Source organism: Lonchura striata, chromosome 3 (genome assembly GCF_046129695.1).
Source record: "Lonchura striata isolate bLonStr1 chromosome 3, bLonStr1.mat, whole genome shotgun sequence".
Classification (NCBI taxonomy): Eukaryota; Metazoa; Chordata; class Aves; order Passeriformes; family Estrildidae; genus Lonchura; species Lonchura striata.
Genome location: NC_134605.1, coordinates 111,786,095 through 111,811,518, shown reverse-complemented (window position 1 = coordinate 111,811,518; position 25,424 = coordinate 111,786,095). Strand labels below are relative to the sequence as shown.

General features: G+C 46.1%; 2 protein-coding genes across 17 annotated transcripts in view; one reads left to right on the top strand and one right to left on the bottom strand.

Moving 5' to 3' along the window:
- Nucleotides 1-16,805, top strand: part of HMBOX1 (homeobox containing 1) — a 118,207-nt gene extending 101,402 nt beyond the window's left edge. For all 13 annotated transcript variants that reach the window (XM_021541339.3, XM_021541343.3, XM_021541335.3 and 10 more), the window contains one exon: nt 1,650-16,805. In XM_021541339.3, the coding sequence (XP_021397014.1) occupies nt 1,650-1,787 (138 nt within the window). In that variant the 3' untranslated portion in view covers nt 1,788-16,805. The remainder of the gene's footprint in view (nt 1-1,649) is intronic.
- A 2,447-nt stretch (nt 16,806-19,252) lies between these two features.
- Nucleotides 19,253-25,424, bottom strand: part of KIF13B (kinesin family member 13B) — a 120,203-nt gene continuing 114,031 nt past the window's right edge. For all 4 annotated transcript variants that reach the window (XM_077782478.1, XM_077782479.1, XM_077782480.1 and 1 more), the window contains one exon: nt 19,253-23,582. In XM_077782478.1, the coding sequence (XP_077638604.1) occupies nt 23,299-23,582 (284 nt within the window). In that variant the 3' untranslated portion in view covers nt 19,253-23,298. The remainder of the gene's footprint in view (nt 23,583-25,424) is intronic.

The window sequence follows — 25,424 nt, the reverse complement described above, 5'->3', positions numbered from 1 at the left end:
AGCATACTTTGAAAGGAGAAATAAATTGGTTATTAAAATTTAAAGGTCTTTGTTTAGAGACCTTAGAAATGACATTTCTCAGTAATCTGTGAAGTGTCATTAGCAGCAAAGCAGATTAAATGGCAAGTTCTGATGACCATTTAACATCCCTTAGCTGTTAAACCCAGAAATTCTGTTTTCCACAGAAACACTTAAACCCTAATAAACTTTAAAACACAAAGGTTATCTAAAAAATGCTAATTTTTTTATACTAACAAAGTGCCTAAAACCCCAGATTTTAGGGCTCTGTATATGTACCATGACAAAGGTTTCTGAGAAGCCCTAAAATTTACAGGTCCATGTTATAAATGAATGAATCCTTCTAAATAACCTCAGATTTTACCAAATCCTGGCTTTTTCTTTTTCCTACTCAATATTTATCACTCATCATCTTAATTTAAAAATGCTCTATGCACGTTTTAAATCACGCAAATTCATCACTCGAAGGCTGTTGGGAGACTGATAAATGTTTATCATTTCCTTTCTGTAAATGGTAATAATTTAAAAATCCAAGATCTCAGGGGGATAACTATTAGTGCCCTGTTTTAAAGAAGGGAAAGCACCATCATTTTCCCCAAAATTCCCTATTTAATTTATGGTGGTTCCAGTCCCCTTCAGTCATTGGTTTTCTTAGCATTCAAAGAGTTTTCCAGCATCTTTTCCCCTATATCCGTGTGAATTCAGTGTTTTCACAGGATGCTGCCTTGGATCAAGGGTTAGGCTCAGTTTGTGTCATGGTCGTGGTCAATAGCAGCAGTTAAAAAAAAGTACTTCTCTAAAGTATATAGAATTATTTCATTCTAGTAGCTTCCAGCTTCTGGAAGTCAGTAGTTTTAAGAGGCTTCCTGTGTTTCCATAATTTCTAGCAGACTCATTTTCCCTGGATTTGTCAAACATACACCTTTTAAAGCCATTTTTACTTTTGTGTGATGTAAAGATCAGTGAATCCTGAACTGAACTGTGCTATGTGAGCAGTGCTTCCACTGCTGCCTTGGATCACATCATCATTCCAGCGAGCGTCTTTGATTATTAGATCATAAAAAACCATGGGCAGTTGTTCTCTTTATTGTCCAGTTATTTGTAATAAACATTTATCATATCAACCATCAGCCATTTCTTCCCCAAACTGGAAGATTTGACTCTGTTTAGCTTCTTCTCATGAGGAAACATCTTCCCTTGGGATGTTTCTTTTCTCTGCCTTTTCGATTTCTGTCGTGGCATCAACTGGAATCAGAGAACCCACAGAATGGTTTGGGTTGGAAGGGACCCTGAAGGTCATCTCATTCCACATCTCATGCCATGGCCAGGGATGACCAGAACTGTAGATTCCAGCTATAAGCATGGTCCTGTGCCATGCCCAGCGATTCCTGTCTTAATTTGCTTTCCTGACTTAACCTCGTGTATCACTTCTGCCTTTACAATTCAATATTTTCCCCCACTCCCTGCCTCATTTACCTTTGTCTGCACAGTGAGGGGAAACCAGTCCTAAACCCACGTTTTGACCCCGCTCTGTCCCCCCACAATCCCTCAGCACATTTGTTTTCCCCGCTGTGGTTTTGGACTTGTGGAATAACCCTGCTTCTCTCTGCTCCTTCCCACATGGTTCCCAGGATGACAGCACTAGCCATAGTGACCACCAAGACCCCATTTCCTTAGCCGTGGAGATGGCAGCAGTCAACCACACCATCCTGGCGCTGGCCCGGCAAGGAGCCAACGAGATCAAGACAGAGGCTCTGGACGACGACTGATGCCAAGAAAGGGGAGGGTCAAAGCAAGAAGTAACTTAGTTTTAGACGTAGCACCTTAGCAGACTTTCCTCGGTCCTTAATATGTGTTCTTACAGTATAACTTTGCAGTTTCTTGTACGTCAGTTAGCTGTTAGGGTCTTGTTCTGTGAAGATGGCATGGTGCCCTCAGCCTTTGCGTATACTCTCTCAGTATTAATTCCCAATAAATAATCAATCAACCAACCAACCTCCCTCTCCCGGCCCCCAGTGGCTAGAAAGGTAAAATCAAAAAAAAAAAAAAAAAGAAAAAAAGAAAAAAAAAGGTAAAAAAAAAAAAATCTTGCTGCTCTGTCTTAGCATTCAAAGTGCTTCCAGGTATTTTAGACAGCCCTCAATTACAGGTCTTAGGCTACACTTAAAATCTTGGATAACCTTAGAGATGGTGTTGAAACCGATAGTCCGTACGCTTTCCCTGCCCTGAGACTGAAAGGATGCAAGCTGAGGTAGTGGCACAGGGTCGATGGACACCAGACTGGGAGTATCAACAGAGAGTAAAAAGAACACTTAGAAACCCCACTCCAGCATGGGAATAAATGATTTCCAGCTGCAATAAGCCGTGCCTCACTGGTCATACAGTGACTCCGTTTACTTTCGGGTGCTGTGCCGAGAATGTCCATTGGAAACACATTCCCACATTTCAGTTGATGCTCACATGTTCAACACAGACATCCTCTACTCTCACAAGCTGCGTGGCTTAGTGGAGAAGTGCTGCCTTCTGCCTCTGCGACCATGGTTGAAGCCCAGCCTGGGATCAAATGAAAAATGAGCTGAATGTCTAATGGACAGCAGTCCGCTTCTCAGAACCACTGCTCGTTCTTGGCATGGCTGGCAGTGCCTGCTCAGAAGAGGTCTAGACTCTTATCCATCCGTCATTAACAATTTCACCTTTAATTCCTCCTCTCTCACCTTTTCTGTCCCTACTCTACTCCCCTCTCCCCTTTGCCACTTTCGAAAGCAATGTTTTCCAGGAAGGTTGTTAAGGTCCTAAAATGGGTGAGTGGATTTTTACACGCCCATGTAAGTAATGCCTACGTCCTAACTAGCCTGAAAGGTTACTGGAGAATTCGACATCTGACCCTTGCTAGATATCCATCAGAGCATCAATATTCTCCTAAATACAAACTTTTTTTGTTTGTTTGAAGGCAGGAGGATCTCTTACCTGAGAAATGGGGTGTGAATGTTTTGTGTTCTCTTTACTCTGTCTTTGTTAAGGTGTGAGAAAGCTATACTGCTACGAGCAATTTAATTAATAATTGGAAGCCATACTGATAATGGATGTGGTAATATTTGTAAAGCAAACCTACTCTAAGTAGCAGGAACTAATGGAATTGTTTTCCTTGATCATATGTAGCACTTTTGTTACTTTTTTCTTAAAGATATTTATATTTGATAAGTCTTTTTTTTATCATTTGAGAATTCCAAATACCAAACAGCAAACTTGCATTACAGAGTCACCCTGCGATCACCTTGTCATCTAGTATCTAAATGATGAACTGTGTGTGCATCTAAGAAAATTACATCTGCTAGCATTGTGTGGAAATGATCTCCTGGCATCCTGATAAAATGATATGTTGCTGCCGGTAAGAGGAAACGTTTTGATGGAAACAGCACGAGAAGCGTTAGAGACGGGCAGGGCTGTGGTACATTAACAGAGAACAAATTAAAAACCTACGGAAATTTTTTGTATGGGGACACGTATATAAAAGTTTGCATAGCGTTTCCTCCACATTCCGCTTTATCTTCCCAGTTCGTGTGGGAATAGCTTAAAGAGGGGAAAACAGCTCAAGGATGGGTTTCCCTTTGCTCCCCTCCACTTTCGAGGTGGAGCGAAGGGAAATTCCTGTTACTCGCCTTGTTCTCATCCCTTCCTCCCTCTTAACCCTCAGCAGGTTTTGAGCCAGCGTGGCTCCTCAGCAGGTTTTGAGCCAGGCTGAGCCCTCCAGATCAGCTGCCCCTCTTCTGTCCATGTGGAACAAGCTGCTCCCCCACGTGCCGAGGAGATCCTGTGCTCTCCTTTGCCACCCCTTTGTCCCTTGGGAGATCTATAGGTAGGGCTTGGCCTCGCCTTCCACCTATGGATTTCATTGGAGAATTTATGTGCTTTCCTTAGATACAGATCACTGGAGCAGAATGAAGCCATCTTTTTTTTCCTGTTTTATTGCATTTCTTGAGTAGGCAAATTCACGAGTAGCGTCAGGGTGGACTCAGGAAAGGCAGGACTTGGATCAGTGACCATTGCACCACTGCAGTTATTTTCTTACTGCCTGTATGAATGTTTTGGTACTTAGGAGTGAAAGGATGGGAAGAGCTTTTATTTCTATTTTTGCACAGCAGAATGATCGAGCAAACTCGAGCCTTAGTGGAATTTTACCTACTTATTCATTCCACAGTCACACACTGAGCTGACAAGCAACATCCACGATTTATAGTAAGGAGATTTTAATAATCGATGACCTCTTTACATTGGGCTCGCCACCACCATTTGTTCTGGCTGTTTCATTCTAAGAAGAACAGACTCAAACTGTTGGACAGCTGCAATTCTAGAAGAAATATTGTTTATTGCTTACTATAGTATCTGAAAAAAAAAAAAAAAAAGGCATTTGGTTGAGGCTTTGCCTTTTTAAAGCAACAGGGAAGAATAAAAATAGTATTGGAACTTCCATATCCTGATTATAGGTTCATGTGATGCAGGATCAAAGTAGCACCACTGAAACTGTGTGTCTGTACCATCTAATGTAGAATAATCTGGTCTTAATTCTGTTTGTCACTGTCAGGAAGCTGCTGACATCCCACATCAGTATCTCCTCTGAAGGTTAAACAGGTAAAAACCCCCTTGTGAGCAACTGGAGATTGGCAGATCTTCCTGGGCTGTAAATACCCAGTTTTCTACCTTCCCATATTGTCATCTTAGCAGACAAAATATCAAATATCTGGGGAATCAACCCCTTGGTTCCGTGGGGTCAGCGTTTGGGGTGTGTCTGTTCTGGCTTCTCTTTGGGCATCGGGAGGTATGAGTGGCACCTCAGCTGTCCCCAGGCTGCTCCTAGCAGGTTGTTTCCATCATTCTGGAAGTTCATCAGGAGCCACTTGCAGCTGGTCAATGCCTTTTTGGTTTGAGGTGAATTACCTGTAACGGGACAGGTGCTGATGCGATGGTACCGAGATGAGTGAATGTGATCTGGAGTAAGTGAAAGAATCGGTGGAGGGTGAGTCCTGGAATTCAGCAATCCTGGAATTCTTTCTTTTGGGGTTTTTTCCGTGATATGGGAGTTGTCTTTGTCTTTCTGTGTGTGGCTGCCTTGGAAATGAAGCCTCATTTTGGTAGCACTGCAGTGGAGTGGCAGTTTGTTGTAGCCAGGCTGGAGTCACTGCAGTTTGTTCTCTGGGGGTTCCCGTGAAGTGGCTCTGGTGGCACATCCAAGCTACCTTTTTGTTCTGTGAACAGAGAAGAAGTTAATTTAAGAAGCTCCTCATCTGTGATGGTCACAGATTGCTTTTATCTTTGTAGAGTGAGTTCTGGCTGATATTTTGTCCCTCATAAAGTCCTTTTACTTGAGTAGTTGTCTCTGACCATCTTCTTAAAACAACAATTTCTACCTCCACTTCTTTTCTGGATTGTTTTGGTGTTGGGTTTTTCTTTAATTCCCCCACCGTTTTTCCTGAAGTATGAGATCCCAAACATTTGCAAAAGCCTTATGAGTTGATAAAAATCAGCAGATTTGTTTTCTGTTGATCTTCTGAATACCCTGTAGACGCACGTGTGGTTATAGTGAAGTCCTGTGCCGGATGTGAGTCTGCAGTGCACCCTTGCAGCAATTAAGGAATCTCATTAAGAGCCTTCAGGAAGTCATGGGAAGGGTTTAGACCCCTCTGTACATCATTTGTGGGGCCGTTGCGTGGGCAGATGGTAGGGTTGGAGCACATTCACATAGTGGGAGATTGCAGGAGCTGGGATTGTCCAGGCTGGCTCTGGGGACATCCCAGATTTTGGGTTTTAACTGTTTTAATAAATTAATTTTAACTTGGGGGTCCAGTGCAGGATCAGGAGTTGGACTTTGATGATCCTTGTGGGTCCCTTCCAGCTCAGGATGTTCTGTGATTCCAGAGGAGACAGAGCCAGGCTCTTCTCAGAGGTGCCCAGCAAAACCCTGAGGGGCAGCGGGCTAGAGTTGCACGAAGGAAAATCCCAGATGAATATAAATAGAAATGTTTTCATGCTCAGTGGTAGAAATGGCCCAGAAAGTCAGTGAAATTCCCATCCTCGGGGATACTCAGAATTCAACTGGATGGACAGGGTTGGATTAGAGACCTCCAGAGGTCTCTTCTGACCGAAATTATTCTCTGATTCTGTGCAAACCTGCTCAGGCTGAGGTGTTGCCTAGTTCTGATTTGTACATGTTGACTTGTTTTAATAAATTCTGTTAATTTTTTAAGGATTTTTTTCTGTTTTGCTGTTCATAAAAATTATCTTTTCTAGTTTACTAATAGAGAGGAGCTTTATTTGCAGGGTCTGGCTCCAGGCTCCAATCAAGCCATAAGTTAGAGATTTCATTAATTATTTGCTCTGTTTACACAGTTCTTCAGGGAAATTTGACTTACTCTGTTTGTTTCATTGCCTAACATCAGACTGGTAAGTTTTTCATGTGTTTTGTAACATTTGTGATTTGTAGATCAGTTTTTGCCTTCATTTGTGAAGACTTATCTTTGTCTTGCTGCTGTGAGTGCAAGTGAGAAACTCCACATAGCTGAACCTAATTTCAGGAAAAATTGGGATTAACTCTAGACCACTGGTGACTACTGTGGTAAGCCAGAAATTTTGGGTCAGTAAATCACAAACTGTTGATTATTAAGAGCTGAAAGGGTTTGATTGGGAAAAAGTCAAGTTATGGTCACTTGGATCCCCCTTTATGCTGTTGGCCACTTCTAGGAAAAGCAAGGTGACAGCTGAAGTAGGTTTTATTTTTCATACAGATAAACCCACTAAAATTGGTGTAAGAATTTTCCAAACTCAAAATTGCTGCCTTGATGCAAGATGTTGGTTCCCTGTGCATGATCCTAACTGGAATCCAAAGCTGGCATCAGTCACATTTTCCTTGGAAATTACTAAATTCACTGTGAGACCGTGCCCATAGTCCTGAGCTGTGAGTGTTCATCTGGGGATGGTTTCCAGCCCCTCCCCTACTCTTTTTAATTTATCCCTGCTCATTTTAATTAATATTTATAATAATGTTCCTCCTCCCACTCCAGCTCCATCATGGTGCAGCCCCCACTTCCCAGTCCTCATCAGCTTCTTTCAAACTCACTGTGGAATTACCAGCAAATTTTAGTGGGTTTCGTCAAAATTTTGCTCGTATTTTATCTGAGTTTTCTCACTCAAGTAGCTCTTGCACTCTTTGAAGTTATTTAACTTGATAATATTATTTTGAACAAAGTCTTAAGCTTTTAGGCAATAATCTTTGGTTTGGTGCAGCTTTTGGCATTTTGGCAGGAGTCTTTGTTGGCAGGATTGGTCTTAGAATTGTGTTACATGTCTGTGACCTTAATATATGTTCCTTACATGGATTTGGTGTGTTTGTAGCAGCAGTCAGGGGTTGGATCCTGATCCCAGCTACTCTAATGGAGTTTTGTGGAGTTTTCACTGTGATTCCTTGGAAAAGAAGGTTGATGGCCTGACCAAAAAATAACTTGCAGTTCCCAAGAAGAGTTGAGATATTTCAACCTAAAACATTCCCCCCTGGGCTTTTGAGCAGCTGGGATTTTTACTCAGGATATTGGATCAGTTATTGGCCAAAAGGGATTTGGTACAGCCCTAAAACCTTCATTTCAGCCTCTCTTTCTCCTGTCAAATTTATAGTGTTTAAACTGTCTGCCTAAAGACGTTGCACATTCATGAAAACCAGAGGCATTCTAGAGATGGCAGCTACAAATCCAAATTTAAAATACACTGAAATTATCTTTTCTTCCTTTGTGAGAAACGTATTACAACTAGGGGAGCGTGGTTGAGTGTTTTGAGGCCTGTCAGTAAGGTGACAGTGATTTGATGTTGGGTTTTGTCCAACAAACGTAAATCAAACCAGACCAATGGAAGTTTATCTCAGTGGCAGCAGTGAGGCAGAGGGAGAAAAATTCTAAACTCTTTTACTGAAGAGTTTGTTGCCATCCTTGGCCTTAGGTTTTGTCACTTAAAAAGAGCCTGGAATTGTTTGTTTTGTAGTTTATATCAGAGAATTGTGGAATGGGTTGAGTGGGAAGAGATTTTAAAGAGCATCCAGTCCCACCCATGCCAGTGGCAGGGACACCTTTGACTATCCCAGGTTGCTCCAAGCCCTGTGTCCATCCTGGTCGTGCACACTTCCAGGGATGGAGCTGCCATGGAGCTAGAAAATAATTTGCTATTTGAAACACGGGTGGAAGTTCACAAAACATTTTAAATGTCCCTTTTAATCAGGTTGATGCGGCAAAAGAACCAAAGGGTGTGATGGCTGCAGTGTGGAGCTCTTTCCCATTCTTTCAGGGAGGTCTGGAGTGCTCCAGCCAAGAGCTCAAGCAGGAATGAGCTGAACCATTGAGCTGGAGCCGGCTGGTGATGGGCCTTTGATGTTTCTGTATGTGCAGAGCATCTCTCCCTCAGCTGCCTTGGCAGAAGCCTCCCTCTGCCATTTATCCCCTCTCTGCTCAATGGCAGCGGGTGTGTTCTGCTGATCAAAACACCCAGCACACTTGTGCTGAATCCTTTCAGGCTGCAGCCAGGGTAATTGGGATGGGCAGGATAAATGCATGGGAGTATGGCAGTCACAGTGATGGCAGCTCTTTTCAATGGCTGGGTGTCCCTGACGGGTAATTAGCAGCTTTAGAACTGCGGGGATTGGCATGGCCGTGATTAAAAGGATTTCTGTCTTTTCTGTGGTTGAAAACAGAAGATCTCCCGCCCCCTAATTCTCTTTTAATACCAGTGTTATTAGTGACACTTGGAACACAGCTCCTCTGTAAACTTAAATAATGACCTCAGTGAATGGTGACTTAGAGCAGCAGGGACTGAACCCAGCTCAGTTTTCTATGCAAAGCTGCTCCTCCTGATTCTGTGTTCCCTGCTCCACGTGCGTGTCACTCCCAGCGAGTTTGGGAGACAAAGAGGACATTTGGTTGTGTGACAGCCTGGGAACAGATTGCCCAGGGCCTGGTTTAGCTCTCCTGGCTCATTTTGGATGTAAGGAGATGAAGAGAAGCTCCACAGGATTCATCCCGAGTTTTCACCTCCCTGCAGGTGGAGGGTTCTTGGAGCAGGGAAATGTCCCTGGCTCTTGGGTGCCACTCCAAATTCCCATTCCCTGCTTGGAAGCCCTGTGAGCACTTGTTGCCATGTTCTCCAGCTCTGCTCTCTCAACTAACACAGTGTAGTGACAGGAGCTAATTCCCCTTTTTCCTTAAAAAAAAAAATTCTCAAAATAACCCCACAGGAGAGCTGGCTGGACACCATCCTTGCCATTCACCCAGGATATCTGCTGGTGACCCAAAATATCATCATTTTCCCCTGATCTGTTGCTAGATTCTCCAAAAGCATCTGCCATAGGGTGTTTTGTGCCTTTTAAATGTGTTTTTGTGAGTATCTTTTGCCCACTGAGAAACTGCAGAGCCTCTGCTCCATTTTTGCCCTTAAATTTCTTGACCAGTTTTTTCCATAGTGCTGTTCTCCACTTGCCAGGCAGGTTTCCACATTTTGTTGGTGTGTAAAGATGCTTGGAGGGACTCTCGAGTCACATTTAGTAAAACTAGCAGCTTCCTATCACCAAAAAATCCTCGAGAGAATTTAGGGACTTCCTTAGGCTCTTATTTAAATCTTCCAGTTACTTTTCAGCTTCTTTGCACTGAAATCAGTGTGAATCCCAGTTCAGAGCAGACCTGTGGCTGTGGGTACTTCACTTTGAGCACAGTTCCCACCACTCCACTCACAATAGCAATGGGAACGACTTCTGTTTTAGAAAATATATTTTTAGATTTTCGCTTGCTGCTGTCACTGGCCTCAATTCAGCTTCCCGTCCTCCTCTCCCTTCTCCTTAACTAATTAAAGTCTTCCATATTATGGCAAGATGGCATATGTAGCTTAAATAACCCACCTCTTTAATTAAGAGGTTGGATTCAGCCTTCTGAGATATATTTGACATCATTTGAGATTTAAAAATACATTTTACTTACACAGTTTATCTGTCAGATCGCTCAAGGAGGGCAAAGAGATAATGAAAGTAAATTATTAATTAATATTTCTCACCCAGTATATTCCATTAAGAATATTAAGCATTTATTCCATTCCTAAAAGTATATTTGACTTCAGATAATTTTTTTTTTTAAATCTGCCTGCTGATGAAGCTGCTGCTGTCTCTTTTTGACAGGGCTGTAGGGACAGGGTGGGAAATACCCTTCAGGAGCTAACCAGAGCCAGGAATTCCAAATATCAACTCATTGACCAGGTTTCCCATTTCCTTTATGCACTGTGAGCAGATCTTTTCCAGCCCAACATGCCACAGACTGTCCCTGACACATCCAAGCTGTTCTTACCTTGAAAACTTGGTAAAATTATGGAGTGAAAACAGCAGCAGGAGCATCTCCACTTCAGTGTGAGTGGGATGGAGTGGGATGAGTTTGGGTTTGGAATGGTGAAGGAGTTCAGGGTGTTGCTGGGACACACCCAGGGGTATTGCACAGCATCTGGAGCTGCTCCCTGAAAAGGGGAAACACCTGGGACTCTTTGATCCTGAGAGAATTGCAGTGGTTTAGGAGCTGCCACTGGAATTTGAGCTGTGCTTTTGTTCATTCTCTCACAGAGCCAGTTCAGAGAATCCTGGAATGGTTTGGATGGGAAGGAGCATTAAATCCATCCAATCCCACCCCCTGCCATGGGCAGGGACACCTCCCACTATTCCAGGCTGCTCCAAGCCCTGTCCAACCTGTCCTTGGACACTTCCAGGGATCCAGGGACAGGCACAGCTTCTCTGGGAATTCCAGCCCGGCCACCCCCTCACAACCAAGAATTCCTAACAGCATCCCACTCAGCCCTTCCCTCTGGCAGTGTGCAGCCATTCCCTGTGTCCTGTGCCTCCATCCCTTGTCCCATGTCCCTCTCCAGCTCTCCTGGAGTCCTTTGAGGCCCTGGAAGGTGCTGGAAGGTTTCCCTGCAGAGTTCCCATTCAGTTTAACCAAACATTCCCACCTTGGCACACACAAACAATTCAAACAGTTCAGCACTTCTTCCTTCAGAGCTCTTTACTTACACGAATTTTCTTCTATAGAGTTTTGTAACTCTCAGTCCTCTGTCTCCAGGGTCATGGAGAAAATAAATGCTATTGAGATGTGGGAATGTTTATAAATCCATTGGATATATGTGATAAATTTGTAAAGAGTGATGCAGAATAGAGAGACAGTTTCAATTAGGGTTGGGTTTGGTTTTTTAATTTTATTTTTTTTTTAATGAAGTAGATGGAATAGGGAGTTTGCATCAGGATTGTGGGAGGCCACCCAACCTCCAAGGTCTCCTTGTAGGTGACACACTGGTCCCTTCTGGCCTTAATTGTAAAACTGTGACTCCAAAGAGATAAACTGTGTCTTTTACCTTTAGAACTTGTTCAGAATATTGAATAGTTTATAGAGATTTGCGTTCTGGAGGGGTTCTCTGCAGCAAGAACTTTCCATCAGAGAACACGTTGTGCCTTATGTCTCTAACCCCAGTTCCAGTTCCACACAATAAAAATCTTGTACCATTACCCCAAAAAATCAGCATAAATAGAATTTGATCAACTACAACCATTTCTTCAGGCTGCAGTGCCTCAGCAGCTGATTTTCACAAATGCCATTTTCAGAGGGCTTCAAAAAATCCCACAGCCAGCACAAGCCCTCTTGCTAAACTGGTGTCTCCTAATTTCCTCCATGGAGCCTGCATTCCTTGGAAGAATTCCTGTGGAGTCTGAGCTCAGCCCTCCTCAACTGCTCTGAGCTGTTTGCTTCCCTCTCAAGTTGATTCTTAGTACTGAATTTGGCACATTATTTTCCCAGATTTCGGTGCTACTTATAGAAATAATTTCTTTTTATCTTCATGCAAGCTCCTTCACACCCCGATAATCCCATTTTACCTGGTTTGCCTGTTCTGAAGTGCTCTGACCTGAAGCTGTTGTCCTTGCAGCCTCCAAGTAAGGGATTTGTGTTGTTTCCACCCTATAAAAAGCAATCCATGTAGGGCAGAAGCTCCCAGACTTTCTACTCTGGGGTTTCTCAGCTCTCAGACTCTTCTCCCTTCCTTCCTTGCAGTTTGGATGATTAGAAAAAACACAGAAATAGCATTTTTTTAAGTATAATTTTTTATTATTATTACTTAGTCTTTTTTTTAATGGGAAGATTTGTTTACTGGGAGACATTCCCATTTCCTTTGGCCTTTTAGATGGTGCTGTATCCATTACTTACTTGAAGTATATATGAAATAAATAAGAACAATTTTATCGACTTTGGCCTGCTAAAAAAAAAAAAATTCAGCTCATAAATTCAGCCAATTTACAGCAGGTTCTTCACTTGCACAATCCTCTGTGAAATCAGGTGGTTGGACCATGGGAGAGGGACAAGGTGGAAATGTTTTTGTCATGGAATCATGGAATGGTTTGGCTTGGAAAGGACCTTAAAGCCCATCCAGTTCCTCCCCCTGCCATGTGCAGGGACACCTTCCCCTATCCCAGGTTGCTCCAAGCCCTTTCCAGCCTGGCCTTTTCTGTTCCAATTTAGTTTGCCTTGCTTGCCCTTTGTGTTGGAACCTTGATTGGAGCAATTTTCCTGGTTTGGGTGCCTGCTTTTATTGTGGGTGTTTGGGACAGGATGCCTGGATTTGCACGGCTTTCCCAGGAGTCTGCTGCTTCCCTTGGACACTTCATTTATCCAGGGTTAGGGATCCCTCATTGCAGCCAGAGTAGCTTATTAGTATTATTATCATTATCATTCATAAGTTGGTTTAGGCTTGAAAATAGTTGGAAAATCTTGAAGTCACTTTTCCAAATGAAAAATTAGAGTGAAAACAGAGTTTGGATTTTGAGCTTCCCATCTTCCAGTGTTATCCACTGAGTTTTCTGTTCTTTTTTTTTTCTTTTCTTTGTGAATTTGAGTGTCATCCTGAGCCTTGTGCTGACCTGAAGCTGGTGACTGGTTTTTGATTGCTGTGGGGTCAGAGCCCTGTTTGGTCTTTGGGAGGGACAGATTCCCCATTCTATCACCCAGTAAAAGGGAAAAAGCCCTTTTCCCTTGCTGTTGGCTCCAGGAATGTCTTTCTGAGTCTCATCAAAGCCTCCCTGATTTTGCTGCTGGAGTTCTGGGCAGCACTTCTCCCACCAGGGCTGCTGGGTGAGGCTGGGAGAGCCCGGTGTCCCTTTGGAAGTCACGTCCTGTGGGATGCCACCGTGCCACCGTGGCACAGGCTGTGCCCTCAGGAAGACCCAGGAACAGCAGATTTAAACTCAGTTTAGTTTCACAGCACTTCTGTGGAAGGGTGACGAGTCAAAGTCAGTTGTGACCATTTTCCTGACACGTTGCCTTGGCTGTCTTCCTCTTGGTCTTTATGATCTTCCCAAAGCCCGGGAAGCAGGAGATACGTGCAGTACTTCTTTCATTTTAGTTTATTTTTTTTTTTTTTCTTAGTGTCGATTTAAAAAGTGCCTAAGTGAGGAACAGGACTCCAGAGTGAGCTGGAGGAATAGGATTAGACCTCATTTCCCTCTTAAGAAAAGAGCCCTCCCTGCATCCCTCATCCCTCCAATGAGTCCAGAGCCCAGCAGAATCTGGCTGGAGAAACTCCCCGTTCTTTCCTCGTGCTGCCCCCCTTGGTTCTCAGTCTTTTGGGAGGGGGATCTCATTCCTCAGCCAAACGTTTGCAATCTCTGATCTGGGGTGGATGGCAAAGAGGATGGAATTCAGAAGGAAACTGCCTCTTGGATTGCAGATACAAAGAGCTCTGTGTGATAAAACGCCCACCTTTGGAAAACCAGATCTGGGTGGAAAAAGCTGATGTGCTTCTTTAATCACCTCTTTTGGAATCACAGAATGGTTAAAAATCATCCAGCCATGGGCAGGGGCATCTCCCACTATCCCAGGTTGCTCCAAATCCCATCCAACCTGGCCTGGAACAGTTCCAGGGATGGGGCAGCCAGAACCTCTCTGGAATCCCAAAGGCAGTTTCTTCCTATATTCTTAATTATTTCTAGGTTGGTCATAGAGGAACCTGCTAAACGTTTTGTCCAAATAACCCTGAACTATTGGCAGGTGGTTATAATTTTGTAAAGGTGAGAATTTTATGTGGGTTTAAAGTATAAAGGTATCAGTGATAGATTAAAATATTTCATTAAAAGAGGATTTCTTCTGACCACAGTGAGAGGAGGTAAAAAACACTATGAAGGAGTTTTTAGTACCACTTAAGGGTTCAGCAAATGAAAGCAGTCCGCGTGTAGATGTTTTATTTTTCATTAGCAACAAAATGTTTTCACTCTGACAACATCTGAGGTGGGAAGGCCTGGGAAAGGACTGTTGGCAAGGAAAGCTGTGAGGACAGAAACTCAGCCTCTGGGGAGTGGGTGGGTGCTGATAGAAGCAGTGATCCCGTGGGAATCCATTGCTGATGGAAATCGGGAGGTTCCTGATGGAAATCCACCGCTTGTGGAGCCTGTGGCACGCACGGACCCTGGCCCCGCTCCGAGATGCCTTTGGGAAGCGTGACGAGTGACAAGTGGCCGTCCCTGGCAGCGGATGGTGGTGACAGCAGAAGGGCGAGCGAGGGCACGGTGGGACAGCCTCGGAGCCACACGCAAACAGCAAAACCCCAGCCAGGGCCGGGGAGGCTCCTCACATCCCAACTCTGTGTCTCCACTTTGTCCCACCGTGCCCTCGACCCGGGGGCGGGCGCCGGCTGCGCTCCTCCTGCTCCAGCTGCCTCCTGTCACTGCCACCAGATACATCGGTGACACCCAGGACCAGCCGTGCCCCGTCCCTGCCCTGGCCTCTCCCACCCACCCAGCTGCTGCTCTGCCCCGGCTGGGCCCTGTGTCTCATCTGCTGTAGGTTCCTGCCTACCTCAGGAGGTAACCATGGGATCCTGGAGTGGTGTGGTCACCCTCTGGTCAGTTTTCCATGAGCACTAGCGCACACTCACACTCACACTCGCTCACACACACACTGGAATGTATATTCTCCTCCCCCCCCCAGCCCCCAAATAACCTCTTGACCTGATCCTTGCTGTAGCCACCACCAACTCCTCTTGCAAATTGGATGCTGCTTTAAATGTGAAAACAAATGTTTCAAGAAGCTATAAAACCTGAATGAAAGCTAAAGCTGAATTTATAAAGCCTTGTTGCATATGAGCCAAAAGTGCAAAAAGCTCTATATAATGAACTAACCTGCCACTCATATAAATATAAATATATATAAATATATTAAAATCAGACTGTTCTACAAAATTGTGTATTTGTATTTTTGTGTACGTACAATTTTCTGCTAAGCAGAAGGAGGATGTAGTATAGGATGATGTGAGAAGAGATTTTGTTTAATCATATTTCTTTGTTACTTATTTTTGTTAACATCCAGATGCCTGTCTTTGTCTTATGTGTATGACACTGTTCCAAAGGTGCAGTATCCCTCTCCTGCCGCGTGTCCAACCTCCTTCCTCCACAGGGAACGAGTCAGGTGATGCCCCCTCATCATCATCCTCATCATCATCATCCTCATCATCATCCTCATCCCCTTCGGATCCACCCTGATCTTGATCTTAAGGGCTGCTTGTTCAGCTGAAGGACGAGATGCTTCATTTCCCGGCGTGGTGAAGTTGAATATTCATGTTCTGGTTGCACGTGGTTGTTCCCTAAACACGTTTCCGTGGTCTGCTGCTGCTCCTCAGCCTGACCTTTTGGGGGGAAATAATTGGATTGGGTAGGTTGGGAGGGAGGATGAGCAGATCTTCGTGGTGGGAAGTTGCTGGTGGAGAAGGAAGTGCCGGGGTGGTCCCAGGGGTGAACCTCAGTCACCCCCGACGGGGGATGGAGGAGCCTGGTGCTCCCCGTGCTGGCTGCTCTCGGGCTTGGCTGTCAGGCTGGGGAGATGATGGTTTTAACTCTCTGTGCCCCCTCAGGAACATCCACCCCTGCAGCCCTGGTGGCTTCGGGGCACTTTGGCTCTTGGCTTTGGGAGGGTTGGAGCAGCCTTCAGAGGTGTCCATGGGTTCATGCCAGGTGCCCTCGCAGCGAAGGCGCTGAGTGTGGAGAAGAACATTCCAAACTCTCCTCCCAGTCACTGCCTTTATCTGCGATGGCTGATGGCTCCTTGTGAGGAGAAAAGGAACAGTGTAGAGAAGCTGGGAACCCTTGGTGTGCTTGGGAATCATTATTTATCCATCACAGAGAACTGTCCAGGGAAACAAAGGGCCAAAGGAGACGGGATAGAACAGGATCTAGTGGAGTGTCACCTTCAGTCCCACCACAGCCCCTTGAGGAAACTGGTCCAGCCTCCATCCCAAATGCAGGTGAGGGTCAATGTCCATCACACCTTCCCCTGGCAGCAGCTGCTGTGAAAATGAACCTTCAACCTCTCCCCTTGTTCCCTTTGTTTTTTTTTTAAATTTAATTCCTGTCTTTGTCAGAGCCGACCCGCGGCCGGGGGAGAGCGATACTGCACCTTTCTACGTAGGGCTCATATTTATAACAATGTGTAATGACTGTAGCAAAAGTCCTTGTTTCTGTATGTGAATGGACAGAGAAACAAGTGCTCTATTGTATTGATTAAAATAGTTCATATGAGTCCTGTATCATTGTATCTCCTATTCTGGATTAGTGCCTTTTGGACAGTAGACTGTTCTGTAATTAAAATGTAGTATAACTGCTTTTTTGTACAGTTTTGTTTTAATAAAACTTTTTTTTAATTTGTGTTTATTTTAGTATTGTACCTATTAGAAAATAAAAACGTATAACTCAACACTGACCCTTTTCTTCTGACGTTCTTTTTGTGCAGGACTTGTCTGAGACCAAAAATGTGTCCTGATAAAAAAGGAAATGTAAAAAATTGGGATTTGTTTGGGGAAAAATCAATTCTTTGTGCGCTCCCCTGTGGAAGGGATGAAGGTGGTGGGCAGGATGATGATGGGTTTGAAGCAGTGGGATCACTGGGTTGAGCCACGGGCTGACTCCAGAGACCTTCTGGGGCTCTTTGCTCCCAGAGGAGCTGCTGGGAGTGGAGCTGTCCCTCCCTTGGCCGGGTGCCGTCTGTCACCCGTGCAGCGCTGGTCACACCAAGGCGTCGTGTCCTCGGGCACGGTCCCTTCCCTCTGGGAACCTCCCCCAGCAGTGCCCGGAGCCTCGGGAAGGGCCCTGGCAGCCCCATCCCAGCCACGGGAGTCTCCTGCTCCAGCAGCTGCAGGCCTGGAGGGAGCAGAGCCCGGGGCCAGGGCTGACACAACCACACCATGTCCAATTCTGGAGCGCAGGGCTGACTTTGAGAATTTTGCCCTCCACGGCAGGAGGGGGCTGGGGTTGCTCTATGGCCCTGGCCTGGCTGGGCTGAGCAGCTTGGGGGGTTCTCAGAGTTTATGGGGTGGTGGGTGGGGAAAAGCTTCCTCAGAACGGGGAGAAACTCCTGCAGGTGGTGTGGCAGCTGAGCAGGGTGGCAGAGAAGACACAAAGTCACAGGAATTCATTTGTTCAGTGAAATGGTGCCTGGGTCCTGCCATCCTGGTTAAAATCAGGATGTGCAGCTGTGGTTGGGGGGTTTGCTCAGGATGGACACCTCAAAACAGGGAGGAAGGCAACTCTGGAGGGGTGCAGATGATGAATAATCAACTTCAGGGGTGGAAACACCTTTCAGGCTGCTCCTTGTGCCTCTCAGACATCAAAGACGGGGATAAAATTTATCTTAACTCTCCCCATCATCAGCTGCCAGAGCTGCTGTGTTTGCAGAGGGAATTTTCTGGAGGGAAGAGGCTGGGGATCATAAAATCCCAGAATGGTTTGGGATGGAAGGGACCTCAAAGCTCATCCAGTCCCACCCCTTGCCATGGGCAGGGACAACTTCCACTATCCCAGGCTGCTCCAAGTTCCATCCAATCTGGCCTTGGACACGTCCAGGCATGGGAAAAACACTTCTAGGGGTGTCTGTTGCAACACCTGGGATGCTGGATGAAGCCCACTCCCTCCTTCACAGCTGGAAACCAGGAATACAGAAAAGCTCCATTTTGGAGATGTTTTTAAAAACACAAGAGGAATAAATCCACGTTGGAGGTCTGTGCTTTGCAAAGAAGCTGTGCTTCCAGCCCGTCGCACCTGCTTTGGTGGGAAACCAGACTGATCAGGGAAAAAAACAATAATTTCTCACAGGTTGGTGTCCAAAGGTGAGCAAAACCCCCTTGGAAATGTGCCCAGCTCGTGGCAGGGCAGCTCCTCTCTCCACTCAGGGGTGAAGCCCAGGGGCTGCTGCCGAAGTGTTTGAAGCCAAGCGAGGCTGATGGAAGTGGCGTTAATTTGAAGGAAACCGGGGGGGAAAAAAAGTGTTCTTTGTTAGTTTTGGAGGTTTTTAAAAATTATTTTCCTGCTCTTTTTGATGGGAGCCTTTTCAAGGCAGCTTTGGCTGCAGAACAGAACGCGGCAGCGCGGGGAAGGTGCCACAGCCACCTTCCGGGAAGAGCGAGGTTTGAACAAAGTGATGCCGCTTCAAACAGCGCCTGTGTTTCAGCCAAAGAGGGTTTTTTTTTTTCCTTTCAGAAGGTAAAACATAAAAGGGAAGTGGCTTTAAAGAAAAAAAAAAAGCTGTTTTCGTGTGCTGATTGCAAGACAGTGCTGATAAAAATATCCTTTGCTCGCCGAGTTTCAGTGGGGATGGGGGGGGGATCAACGCAGTGTTTGTTGCTTTAGAAAAAAGCCAAGATAAACTGAAAAACTACACAAAATAATCCCAGTCAAACCCTGCCAGTTATTTCTGACATGAAGATGCATTTTTGGGAGAAACGGTGCCAAAGAGAAAGGAAATGATGTGGCCCAGGCAGGGGGTTTCGAGGACATCACGAAATGTTGAGGGGGGTTCTCATCACACCCAGGCCTTGGCAGGGCTGAGGCACCGACCTCCCTACAGGCCAACCTGGAGCAAGGCAGAAAAGTCCTCGGGATCCTCATCCCACTGTGGATATTAGAGATAAAAATCTCCCTCAAAAGGGTGGTCAGGCATTGCCACAGCCGCCCAGGGAATTCTGAAATCACCATCCCCGGAGGGATGTAAAATCCGTGTGGATGTGGCACCTGGGGACATGGGTCAGTGGTGGCCTTGGCAGTGCTGGGGAACCACTGGAATAAATTTTGGAAGCTTTTCCACCCTGAACTACTCCCATTCTAAACATTTTGGTGCCACTAACTGGAACAACAAAGCACAGACAAAGCTCTAAAGAAGACGTTTATTCAGGTCCTGCAGGCGGCATTGTACGTATGATACAATATTACAGTCAATTTAGTATGGTACAGAAATAATTAAAAACTTTACAGCTCATTACAAAGTCTCTTTGGATTTCAGCTCATTTAAAGTACCCGGAGCCCCTGCAGAGTCTGACCCTGGCAGGGCCACACGAGCTGGGACCGGGGAACCCAACGGGATCGCGGTCTGGCAACGGTGGACAGGGCAGAAACCAAAGATGGAGACGGGAGATGGAGGAACAAGACACTTGATCGTGACCCCGCTCGAGGTGCTGTGAAGTGTGACCAGCCCACACTGTTCCTCACCGCCTCATTCCCTAAAATCCAGGCACCCCAAGGCCGCCCAGCCCCGGGATAAGGCACTGGGAAAACGAAATGTTGTGCAAAGAACCGAGGAACCGGCGGTGGGACAACGGGAACATCACCGTGGACAGGGCTGGACAGCCCCCAGGCCCTGCTCAGGTGGGGTTCCATCGCTGTGGGGAGGAATGAGGGGGCTCTGCCTTTGTAGGAGAGCACGGGGGTGTTGAACATTCCACCCCAACCACGGACAAACCCCTCTGTTCAAGGACCTGGGTGGTGTCACCACACAGAATTTGCTCCTGTTCGTTTTCCTCAACTCAACATCGTGGAACAGCAAAGAGCCAAAACCTCGGGGTGAACAGATGATTTTGGACATGGAGATCAAAACTCAAGAGCTGAACCTAACGCAGGAAAAAGGCATGGCTTGGCTTGAGAAAACCCCAAAAAGTCCCTCTGAGCAGCCTCCTCTTGGCTGGCTTGGTGCCACCGACACCCCGTGGGGAGGAGGGATCCTCAGCCTTGCAAACACGGTGGGGAATGGAGCCTTTCCAAGCCACCAACTCCATTTTCCAAGGATCTGAGACCCACCCCCAATTCAGGGACACAGCCAGCAGGACTGAACCCCCGAGAGACGCCAGAGGAGATGAGACACTCCATACAAATGACACTCTCCTGCATTAAATATTCTTCCTCCCTGTATAAAGTGCATGAAAATCTTGGAAAAATCTGCATAGCTATTCACAGACCAGCCTCAGTGCTGGGCAGTTCCAGTTAAGAGCACCTCCTCTTTTAGGCTGAGAGTAGAGCTTTTCTAATATTATCAGTAAAAAATAGATATTATTACCTCCACGATGACTTTTACCTCTTTTCTCGTTTGCTTAGCTGGGGCAAAGTAACAGATGGCTTTGAGTCGAGGAACGTGCACTCACTGTGCCAAAAATCTGAAAAACGCCTTTAGAAAACGCCTCACGTGCCCAGGAAAGCTGTGAGGGAGCAGGAGAGAGTCAGGGAATCCTCCAGGAACACCCTCATGGCCAAATTTGATGGTTTTTTTTTTCTTTTTGGAGCTTGTGCTGCATTACAGCGATTTTAGGGTACAATTTGAGGAGAGGTTTTATTTCCGAAGCCAGAGGAAATGGTGAGAACCAAGAGAGCTCTGAGCAAGGTCCTCCCTCCACGGAGGCAGCGCGGGCTCCTCCTGGAATCACCCCAGCCCTGCTGCACAGATTTCAGAATTCCTTCCAGGACCAGGTATCCCAGAGGAGGGACATCCCATAGTTATCCAAACAGGATGCTCAAAGCACCCTTCATGCCCCTCTCCGTGGTTCTGCAACACAACTGAGGGTGGGAGGAGAGGGAATCCAGCCCGGAGCAATCGGATCAGCCTCTGGCCACGACTCCCAGTGGGCAAACACCAAACCACGGCCAGGGCTGGAGCCCAAAGAGGCCGGAGGAGTTCATAACCAGCAGCAGGAACAGGGAATCACCCACCCAGCTCCTTCTGCTCCTCCCCTTCTCTCCTGCAGCCTGGACACCTTTCCGTGGGAAATCCCGGACTCCCAGGCAGCAGCACGAGAAAAGAGGCTTTGAAAGGACTTGGAGGTTCCTCCCTTCGCATCTCCCCCGAAAGGGCCACCAAGCAAACACGGAGGAGTTTTAAAGACATCCCTAAATCCAAGTATCTGAAATGCTGAGACTAAAAACACACAGCTCTGGGGAGGGGCTGCATCACATCAGCTTCTTCCGGCAGCACGTCAGAACAAAGTGCAATTAAAAACACGACCAGGGTGGAGTTCAGAGAACCAACAAGGCTAATTGTAAGTGTAAGAGGCATCAAATTAATTAGTGGGTGGTCTTTCATTGGCAAGATTCCTCAGACCCCAAAACAAAGAGCTTCACTGTATGGGTTGTGTTCATAAAACCAGTTTTAATTTTAAAACCCAGGATTTCAGCATCAGAGTTCTTTACTACCAAATTCCTCCCCCCATCGTGGCTTGGATGGACAGGAGCTTCGTGCAAAGGGAAAAAGAGGGAAAAACTGTACACTAAAAATATCTTTAAAAAGCTGCTCTGTACATTTTATATTAAGATTTCTTGAGGAAAATTTAGGAAACACTGAAACTACTTACACCAAGCTGGGAGGATACACAACCCCTGGCAGTTCTACGCAGGCTGCATCGGAACCCAGCCCACTTATTTCTGCTACAGATTAGTTTCTATTTTAATTTTATTCCTTCTGCATAAATGACATTAATTACAGTAAATCAGCATAATTATCTCCTTCACTAAGCATCCCTATCTCCTTTGATACCAATGGAGCTTTCCCTTGGACCTCGGAACCAGATGTTTAAGGCACTTGGATACCCACGGGCAGCGACTGGAGAGATATTAAAATTTAATCATTAATTTAGCATCCTAAATAGTCCCCACGTAGCTAAAACATCTATTGCTCAGGCTGTCCAATCCCCCCTGTGATGACTGAACAAGATATAAACAGCTCAGGATAGAAAAATCTGTGGCTTTTCAGGATTTGATAGGAAAACAAGTGTCAGCCGATCTGTGCATGGACACACGGACAGGGATATGTCCCCTGTGATACAGGCAGCTAAAAACCAGCCAGAAATAAAATCAAGTTTTATAAAAGCCAGCCCAAACCTCCCCCTGTCCAAGAGAGAGGCTGGTTCTGGGGGCGACAGAGGCACCTCCTCTTTGGATCGGCGCTCGGGATGGCGCAGGGAGAGCTCCCGAGTGCGGCGCCGGGCGGGGGATGATTGTAAAGCGCAAACATTTCATGTTTTAAAAGAATAAATAAAAATAAATAGACTGGATTGATCATGCTATGAGGACAGAGACACCCTGCTTGGCAAAATTCCGAGTGTCTCCAAAGGCTGGGTGGGGGAACAGGGAAGCGCTTCAGTGCTGACACCTCTGCAAAAATCCTCTTGCACCACAGGGAAAAACTAAGAAGGTCCTGCTACTTTGGGGCAAGTGAGAGAGGGGATCCTGTCGTGGTGAGAGCAAACATTAAATGGATCAAAAATCAAAAATAGGACAGAGCTGGCCACGGGCTTTCTCCCATTCTCAACAAACCAGTGGGGAAGACCACACTGCTTTCCACAGGCGAGTGGGGTAATGGGGCAGTGATCCAAACAGGCACTGGTCCCAGCCACATAACCCAAGGGCTGCTGCTTCTTTAAATAAAGGGACTTTAGGGGTTCTTTATCTCCAAACAAAGTTCTACTTTCACTTTTTTGCCTGTCTGGAATCATTCCCACCTTGCCCTTTCACGGCGGATTACACAACACTGACACAGCCCTGATGAAATTACAACAGAGCTGTAACTGTGGGGAGGTTCTTCAGGAACTGCCCTGCACTTCCAGGGAAGCACTAGTGCCTGGGGAGGATTTTGTGGCTGTTGGGAATCTGTGGTTTGACCAATTTTCCTCTGAAAGGAGGAAGGGAAGGAGCTCATTAAACACACCCGGCCCCGGCTGCCGTCGGTTGTTCCCGGAGGCGCCAGGACTTGGGACAGGAAACGAAGGATCCAGCACCACGACGAGGCAAAGAATTATCATGTCAATCACCAGAGCAGAGAGAACAAACCCTTCATTAGTGTTTGCCACCAACTGGAAGTTGGGACGGTTGGTCTCGCTTCCCAAAGCCACCGGCTCTCCCCCGGCCACGTCCCAAGGTGTTTGCTGGGCTGGGAGCTCTCAGTTCGCCCAGGATTTCCTGTTCTCCGCGTTCTTCTGGCTCTTCTCCAGTCTCAGCGTGGATCCTCCTTCCGACTTGGCCAGGGCTGTGAGGGAGGCCAGGTTGGAGGCTGACCCGGAGAAGTTCCCGCTCCTCCTGTTCTCCGCTCCCTGCAGCCTCAGGCCGGAGCTGCGGCGCCGCGCCGGGCCCGTGGCCCTCCTGACCCTGCCCGGCTTCACCAGCAATCCATAGCCCGGGTTACACCTGAAATACTGCTTCCCCCCGATGGAGCCGTCGTTCTTGCCTGCACAAGAGAATCGGGGAGTCACCGACTCGTTAAATCCCGTCCCGTTCCAACCCCGGCGCCTTCCACTGCCACAGGGTGCTCCAAGACCCGTCCAGCCTGGCCTTGGGCACTTCCAGGGATGTGGCAGCCACAGCTTCGCTGGGTAACCTGTGCCACCCTCACAGGGAAGGATTATTTTTTCCTACAAAATGGGTTTTATTCTGTGCAAATTCTACAGCACCCGGAGAAGGAGGCAAGGAGAAAGTGCTGAGAGGGAGGAAAACTTCCCTGCTGAACCCCAGCACGGCCACTGCGTGGAGAGTGACTCTGAATGGGACACTCCAGCTTGTCCTTCCTCCCCACTTGCTCTATAAATTCTCCAAAAGTGGTAAACAATTGTTTCCATTACCAAAGTACCAGGAAGGAAGGAAAAACAGACATTTAGAAGAGCTTTTGGCTTTCTGAGCTGAAGTTTGAAGTTGATTGTCGCTCTTGCCGTGTCGTAAACCCTCCACAGAAAAGGAAGGACAATTTCTCTATGCTGGTTCTATTGAGATCTTTCTATTTCAGATTTTAAATAATTTAAAGTTCTCAGGGAAACTGTTCAGGGATTGAACTGCTCCCACCCATAAAGGGAAGGTGGAAAGATCCAACAGCTCTTTAAATGACATAAAGTCAGCCTTTGGCTTTTGGGGTGTTTCCTTCTCCCTTCCACCATCAGCACGTCGGGTCCAAGACTTGGATTTCCGTGTCCCTGCAGTTCTGTCCCTGTTTGCAGTGTGACCAAGACACCCCTCTGTGACCACCTTCCCCAAGTGAAGCTGCAAATGTGCCAGAAGCCAAATATGCTCCAACAAATCAGGGTCTTACTCCTTGTGGAAACAGAAGGGGGTGAAAAAAAAAAATTCCAGCAACAGCAGCTGAGTCCTCATCAGGCCAAAAACCTCCTGACTTTTCCATGGAAGCTGCTGCTTGTGGGATGTTACAGAATCAACACTGGAGCAGCCTTGAAGAGGGAAGGTGACCTTCTAAAATTGAAATGAATCGGTAAATATATATATATATTTTTTTTTTTTTAATGAGGCACAAACCCAGGACTGAGGAACTACTACAGCTTGCAAAAGGATCAAGAGCTCCAGTTTGCTTTCCAGGGTGGAAAACCCCAGAGAGTTTTCTGAAAGCAGCTGGGAAGTCACTGCCCAGGCTGAAAAGATTAGAATAAGGAGTTTTTCAAGCCCTGGGCAACCCAAATTCTCTCACTGTCACTGCACCTCTCCTGGATTTTCCACTGGCACTCCTTGACTTCCCCCAGTCTGCTCCTGGAGAGGAAAGGGGTTTAGAAGCCTGGACTTCAGCAGGGATCAATTCCAGCCATCATCCTCCTCTCCTCTTGTGCTGGAGACACCCCATTCATTCCCCCATCAACAGCACAGGAACAGCAGCAGCCTCCCCAGGAACTGCACCATGGGTTCCAAAATAATCCTGGAAACCCTGAATTCTGGGAATTCCACAGCTGTACAGGTAAGAGTCACGCAGGGATGACAAATGAGATGGCGAAAGAAACCTGAAATTATTTATATATGACTTGGTGGTCAGTGGACGGTTATTTCCTACTCCTTCTCACATATATAGGGGTGTGTATGTGTATATATATATATATATATATATATATATATATATATATATATTTATATATATATTTATATATATATATATTTATATATTTAAAAAATACACTATAAATATACACACACAGAGAAATAGTCTTCTGCAATTTTAAAGCTTACTTTAAAATAAAATCCTATTACCTCTTAACACCTATTAAGAGACGTTGCAACTCATTTGGCCTAAATGTCCCTC